Source organism: Stegastes partitus, unplaced genomic scaffold (genome assembly GCF_000690725.1).
Source record: "Stegastes partitus isolate 25-593 unplaced genomic scaffold, Stegastes_partitus-1.0.2 Scaffold833, whole genome shotgun sequence".
NCBI lineage: Eukaryota > Metazoa > Chordata > Actinopteri > Pomacentridae > Stegastes > Stegastes partitus.
Window position 1 is genome coordinate 158552 of NW_007578564.1, and position 7939 is coordinate 166490.

The window sequence follows — 7939 nt, forward strand, 5'->3', positions numbered from 1 at the left end:
TTTTAAAGTTATAGGAGTCATTGGAGCCTCTGCTTTATTTCTCTGCAGTCTTGTGTTGAAATCAGGTTGACAACGTTGCCACACCTGCATGGTCCAACACTTACTGTTCAGAGAGCTGTGAATTGCCGTCTTTTTTTTAACTCACGTTTCTTCCTTCTCAGTTTGTCCCATTCAGGGACTACATCGACCGGACGGGGAACCACGTCCTGAGCATGGCCCGGCTCGCCAAAGACGTCCTGGCCGAGATCCCCGACCAGTTCCTCTCCTACATGCGGACCCGCGGGATAAAGCCTTCGCCGGCGCCGCCTCCCTACACGCCACCTGGTCAGCCTCTCCAAACCCAGATCTAAGGAGCAAGGAGGAAAAAAAAGAAATAGTGTTCGGAGTCTGGGGGGGGGGTTCGCTGAACATTTACGCGCGAAATACTTCCATTTCCTTAAAGCCGCTCTCCATGCCTTGTCGTCGTGGATACACAGTGGTCTTTCTCGTGTTCAGGAAGCTGCATGTCGGGCCGGGAGAGTGGCGCTTTGGAGGGCCGGAAAAGCCAATGAGAGTCTGTTTACTTCCACTGTCAAGCATTCCTGTTATCGTCTGGATTTTTATTTTAATTAGTTTTTTTTCTTGCCTGGGAAGCCTGGAGAGAGTTTTTGGGGGGAGTCAAGCTGTGAAGAAAACGACGTGAAGCACCGGGAAAAGAGAATGTCTCCAGACAAACAAAGGAATCACTTGATCCTAAACGAACTCAAACGTTCTGCTGTAAATAACCGGACTCTTCTTTCTCTGTCTCTTTTCTCTCTCTCCAACTCACTCACTGTTTACAGTAAATGCTAACAAGGATTTTTACTGTTGATACTTTTATATTCACACAGTTTCAGTATGAAGCTTGTAATACTCTCTCTCTCTCTCTCTCTCTCTCTCTCCTGGCATGTGTGTCAGGTAGCAGCAGTGCAGGTCCTGGTAGCCCTTCTGTACCGTACCGTACCGTGCTGTACCGTACTGTACTGTATTCTAGTGTTTGTATTAACCTTTTTGCATGAGTGTAGCCTCAGTCAAGTGCATGCATATAGTGGCCCTGCACTACCTCTTCTACATATGTCTGTCTGTAGGGGGTGAGTATCTGTCTGCCTGTGTCTCCATTTGTCTGTCTGTCCGTCTCCCTTTTAGAGCTTATCTCCACGTCTGTCTGTCTTTCTGTTTCTTTACCTTTCTTTTGTGCCTTAGCTGTGTTTCCATCCAACTTTATATTTTAGTTGAGAGTTACAGCTGAATTGAAATTGCATTATTTTAGGGTTTGATTACAGAATGTGATGATAAATTTCCTCAATCTCGTAAATAATTCAGCTTCACTGCAAAAGGATTTTTGAGATGCAAAATCAACAAACATATTTAATATGCTTAGCACTACATTATTCCCCAATGTGTTTGTAGATTTGTGGAATGTTGCATTCTTGGTTTTATCGGTCCATCACTTTGATCCAGCCTGAAAAACCTCAACAATTATTGGATTTGCCAACTAAAACTAAAGGCATTCCCGTCATCTGCGCTGTCTGTTTACTGCTAGTTAGCAGCTGTTAGCATGCTAAGGCACTTAGCTTCTACCATGGAAAACAGCATTCCTGAAACGTGCACTACGAAGTGAGATTAACGAGTTAGCGAGATATGTTGAGCCTAAAGTCAGAGTTTTCAGTGTCAGAACAGTTGTTCTCTTGACTGATATTGGACACAAATAACACCACTGATTAGTCTTTTAGTATTTATCACAGAATATCCAATCAGGAACCCTAATTTCACTTTGATTTCACTTTTGATTTGCCGGTAGCTATACAAGGTTTGCATTCTTGGTTTTATCAGTCCGTCACTTTGATCCAGCCTGAAAAACCTCAACAATTATTGGATTTGCCAACTAAAACTAAAGGCATTCCCGTCGTCTGCATTGTCTGTTTACTGCTAGTTAGCAGTTGTTAGCATGCTAAGGCACTTAGCTTCTACCATGGAAAACATCATTCCTGAAACGTGCACTACGAAGTGAGATTAATGTGTTAGCGAGATATGTTGAGCCTAAAGTCAGACTTTTCCGTGTCAAAACACTTGTTCTCTTGACTGATATTGGACACAAATAGGAAAATTGATTAGCCTTTTAGTATTTATCACAGAATATCGGATCAGTAACCCTGATTTCACTTTAAATTGCCTGAAAACTATCATGCAACAACGTCATAAATGCACTTCTTGAGTATCATGTTTAAGGAGTTTTAAATTAACAGTTCTGATGTGCAACTGGCATGTTAGAAATATTCACTGAGTAGTAAAATCAATATATTAGCACTTTTCGCCCAGCATTCCTCAAAACTAAACCCTGTGCGCTAACCAGATTCTGTCAAAAACAACAAATTCCGCACGTCTTGGTGCAACTTATAAGCCATCGGTGACTGAGCAGTGAAAGCGCTTTTTGCCTTAATACATTATAAGACTTCTTCATAAGAAATTGTTCCCCTGACTAAAGTAAAATTAACAAAAAAACGTCACCACTGTGACACAGATTATCTCTAATTGAGGTTTTAGGTTTGGTTAATCCAGGTTACACAAAGCCTGACTATGTTGAACTTGCTTCGTACTACACTTCTTTTGTAACCGTCATCATCAAAGAAACCCAACATTTTTTTCTCCAATTTTCAAAGACCGATTTGTTTGTTCTAGCCAAGGTTATCGACTGTTGAATGGAAACGTAGCTACTCCACCTCCCACTGTCTCCGTCTGCCTCCTCCAAACTGCCTTGGCTACAGGATGCCCACATGCCGGGGGGGTTTTTTCGTCTCATCGTGTCGTCACATTGCACTCCTGCCCCATGTTTAAAACGACAGCAGCTGCTCTCAAACGAAATACCGTTTGAGCAAAAAGAGCCCAGTGGTCAAAAATGCAGAAAAAAAACACACGTTCCCTATGTTTGCTTTTCTTTTGCGTGCGGGTATGTGCGTGCGTGCCTGTGTTTTTATGACACCTTTAGCTTTGATACAGCTTTATATGTTGGTTTTTACGGTTTCTATGTGCCAATCACGTGAAGACGGATGATTTGTGTGAACTGCGTCAAGTCATCGACGATTTTTCCAATTTAGCGTTGATGAGTTTTGTTCTTGTGGTGCGTGTGGACGGATTGGTGATGAGTGAGAACATTTAATGTGAATGTGTGCTGAATGAGAGAATGTAAAGTTTTAAAATGACATCAGATGGAATTTTTCTAAATGGCTTAAAGAAAGTGCGGCATTTTAACATCTACTGGATAGGAAGCAAACTGCATTGCAGAGCCCAAAATGTTGAATAATATTTAAGTATTTGAAAAAAATAAGTTTCATGTGACCAAAACTAGCTTGACAAGCATTTGTTTTAAATTTTATAGCCCGTTAATTAGTCAAACCACACAATAACAACGTATGTAACAGTCACTCATTAACTATCTACACAAAATTTAAATGTTAACACTCACACACTATATTTTAAAAATGCAAACGATAGGTTGGTTGTTGTAAAATAAGTGTTCACGATCCACGTTTAATATAACAACCCAACTAACCCCTCACTAAGCCCCACTAAGCCCCCACTTGGCTACCCGTGCTGTGCCTGTCAAGCTCCCCAAGATGTCAATCAGTGAGACTTTCAAAAGAAAAGAAAAGAAAATTTCCAGAAAAATGGTGAAGAAATATCAGCTTAAAACAAATACAAAGGACTATTAGAATTTGGCAGCAGAGAATGTAAACAAATAGGACATTAAAATCGAGGGAAACGCTCAGGCCTCCACGTCTTAACAACACGAACAACAATGTTTCTGCACCAGAGATTAGACCGATAGTACTTAGTTTTATTCCCAGCTAAATGACAAATTATGACTTTTATTGTCAAATATATGCTTTAGCCCATAGCTTTCCCAAACTAAATAATCCAGTTTATCCATCCAGCCATTATCTATATCCCGGAGTCTATACCAGCCGACTTAGGGCGAAGGCAGGGGACACCCTGGACAGGTCACCAGTCTATCACAGGGCTAATCCAGTTTATCCGTTTATTTAAAGTGCACCAGGATCTTTACATTCGATCTCATGTCATACCAGTGACTTAGAGTTAATATTCAACCGTCTCTATTTACTAACTCCTGATGTTTTGGGAAAAGGAGTGAAGGGAGCCATCTATGTTGAATTGGAACACCCATCTTTAAAACATAGGACGGGGTCTACAACACCACTCATCAGGTATTTATAACGCAGTCTTGAGATCCCTAATGAGAACGTTTCATTCATGTCAACACTTTCAGCCATTCCTGACATGGCAGGTGAGTCTTGGGTCTTGGGCCTTAGCCATGTGATTTGTGGATGGCAGTATTTTTCTGGGACTCCCTAGAGCTGAAAAGTCTCTAAACCCAAACAACATGAGTCTAGTTGCCTTCTACTGAAGCTCTTAGGACACTGAAATCACAGTTTTGGCTTTCCTTCCAGCCATTTATATAAGAAGCCCTAAACAGGGGGTGTCACCAAGATGGCTGCCGAGTGGCCAGACTTGCCTCTGAGGACCAGGTGTAGTGACAGGTCAGTTCTATTTAATCTGCGTAATCTTTTCTGTTGTATGAATTCCTGACTTTTTCAGGCAATTGCTTCCAGAATTCCCAGTTTTCTTGTGTGTAAACTGGTCGGCTGAGTTTTGACAGTGCCAAGGTTTTCTCCACATGCGCCCATGCCTTTCTGTGCAGTCACAGATGCTGTTGGCTTGAGGTTACCTACGGAACAACATGCTCAGTTTCACTCACGCAGTCTTAAACCAACTTTTTACTACACTTAATGTTGAAATCATACGCCGTCTTAAGCCTATCGGAGCCGTTTTCGTCTCCATCTGAGACATTAAAATGGTCCATTTAATTACGCCATTCCAAATCCATATTCAGGGTGAATATCTTTTTTAACAACCTTTGTGTGTTCGATGGCATACTACTAAACTAACACAAGAATAAAAGACGTCTCTGACTAGAAGAAATTCCAACCCGTGACCACAGACGTTTAGTTTTTCACTGTACGGCTTGAACATCCGACATCGCTGCCTTGTCTTGCAGATGCCTGACATTCCCACGTTCGTCTTTCTTTATTCGCAGCCTCACCGTGTATTGTCACGGCAGCAGAGCGCCGCTATGGCTGAACGAACCTAATATGAATGTGGCTCCGTGCTCTGCGCCCGCTGCGTTCAGAGCATAGCTGGACATATCATTAGAACTGCAGGTCAAAATAGGGAGCTCATTACTGCAGCAGATCCTCTGGAAAATCACATCCACCAAACTGTTAACAGATCCGATATTGTGGGAGTCGGCGAGGGCTTATTATAGCCTTCGTCGATCGGAGACAAGTTTCCTCCAGTAACATCAGCTACCTTAAGCTACCGATCACGCCGGAGCTCGTTGCAGGTCCCCTAAATGCACCGAACTGCATTTTATTGCTCATAAATTCAGCTTCTTACTGTAGGAGGGAAAATGTCTCATTTCAGCATTCAAATGGCAAATAGTCTCAGTTAAAGGATTCAAAGACCAGGAACAGGAGAGAGTTAACAGTGAATTAACCTTTATGCCAACATCGACGTTCTTTCAGGCTATATTTACCATTTTCATGACATTTATAAAAATTAATTGGCTGGAGACTCCAACACCAGGCCCCTGCCGTGCTAATTGAACAACAAACTACCTCCTGTAGTCACGTGTTCATCAGTAAATCTTTTCAGGGTGGGAAGTTACATCTCCTAACTATATGTTTATGTCTCCTAATTTTATGACAAGACTTCGAATGACATATGGAGGCAAAAAAAAAAAAAAGGCCATAACAACAAAATACTTCATCTTGGCGTCTCAACTGCACTGAATTCCTAGTATTAGAAATATTTTGTTGTGAAGCTGTCGATCTGAATTTGCAAGCTTCCCTTTCTGTTTGTATGCAGGAGAAACAAACAAACAAAAAAACAACCTGGTAAATCCGACATTGTAATAAATTACTGTAAAAATCCTAACAGTAGTGTACAGTCATTACAAAATATGGGTAAAATTTATAAACTCTAAAGAAAAAAAAAAGGTTTTTGGACTATAAACACACGCAGGCTGCTCTACAAATGTGAGGTGTGAATTAAGCAAAAAAAAAAAAAAAAGGAACATAATATTACAAACAAAAAACAACAAAAACAGACAAAAAAATAGACAATGAGACACAAAAAATAGAGACATGAAGATGACAAAATGACACCTATGAGACGCAAAAGAAAAATTAGAAGAAAAAAAACAGCTGCCAGTATTTTACTATAAATTTTATTTTTTGAAACATTTGTCACAGTTTTTTTCAAAATATGCTGAATAATCTTTTGCCAGAATTGCAGAAATCCCCTTCAATTTATCATTTTGTGTTTAAAGATTCCAAAATAAGTTAAATAAAATAAATAAAAACATCAAGTTTCTGCAACTCAAACCGTTGAATTGCTGAAAAATGTTGTAGGAATTTGATAACGGCAAAAAAAGACATTAAAAAACAAGGAAGTAAAACCTTGTAATTGCAGATACCTGGAATTCAAAGATCTCTGAGATATTTTATATTTTTCCAGCACGTTTTCGCTTTTCATTTTAATTAACATACTAAAAAAAAAAAAACACAAACATTCAACCTCTTGACCTTTCCTGGCTTCCACGCACACAGACAAACACATTCACATTGTCTCTGTCGTCGGTGCTGCCAGTTATTTTGTGTTGTTCCGCTTTGGATGAACAAACGTAGTTTTTAATCATAGTGCAATTGCTGACTAAACTTTGCCAAGCCCCAAGCAAGCCACAGGTGTGTGTGTGTGTGTGTGTGTGTGTGCGTGTGCGTGTGTGCGTGTGTGTGTGTGTGTGTGACAAGAGTGTTTTATTAGACCATGTGAGGTGTCAACACACATAAGATCTTTGTTTACTAAAGATATCCAAATAATATATTGTATGCTCGTCATATCTTCTTAACAATGTGCACTATGTTTGCATGTACAGTTTTACAAAGGATGCACCAGTTCCTTTTGTTGAAAACTGAGTGTTTTGAAATATACAGATCTATATGAAGATTAACTGTACAAAATGGCCTTAAATCTTTCACTGATTTTTTTTTTTTTCTCGGAAATTGTGCGATGCCTTCTTCAGAAAAATGAATTGTTTAAAGGAACTGATCGTTATTATCTATTTTGTGTCAGTGTTTCTATTGCTTTCTAGTGTGTTTTCTTTGCACAAGTTCAATAATGGGAAAAAAAAAAAAAGATCTTGTACTTTTTTGAAACCGTGATTAATCAGAGAAAGCATGGCTGAAGTACTGATTGTCTGATAATACATATAATAGATGACTATTTCTGTATTGAACTATGGATTTTTAAATAAATATTCATATTAAATTAAATTTGCAGCAGTTTTTTTCTTTTGTTTGAAGAAGGTCGACTTTACATCTTCCCTCATATTTGCCTTATGTTTGTCTTTTCGGAATTTTTCCCCCTTTTTCCAGTCATAGCTTATTAGAACTAATGTCTGGTTTGCTCCCTCTGACAGGATAATTACAGTACAAGAAAGTCTACCCACACCAAAAACACACAAAGCACACGGACACATGACCACAAACACCGAACACACTGCTGCAAAACAAGATGCTATTTATTCATTTTAAGGTTGCTGCATCATTCTGTGTCTCTGACATCCATTTCCTATAAATTGGAAAAACATTTCTCAGTTTTTGTGTCTAATTGACACCTGGCAGTTAGCAAAACTGTCAGCGCCATCACACAGAAACACCCAAAAAATTGTGTTGTTTATCTGCTGGGGGTTGATGGGCTTCTTCATCAGCACTCAGTGACTCAGCAAGAACTTTGACAGGCGCTGAGATGCCTGATTTTCAAAAGTCCTGATCACACTTTTAGG

The 7939-nt window shown here is 39.7% G+C and overlaps 1 protein-coding gene across 1 annotated transcript in view; it reads left to right on the forward strand.

The window, feature by feature from the left end:
• Nucleotides 1-1435, forward strand: part of LOC103365370 (copine-8) — a 130886-nt gene extending 129451 nt beyond the window's left edge. The window contains exon 20 of the mRNA XM_008292793.1: nt 162-1435. Within this exon, the coding sequence (XP_008291015.1) occupies nt 162-350 (189 nt within the window). The 3' untranslated portion in view covers nt 351-1435. The remainder of the gene's footprint in view (nt 1-161) is intronic.
• The last annotated feature ends 6504 nt before the right edge of the window (nt 1436-7939 follow it).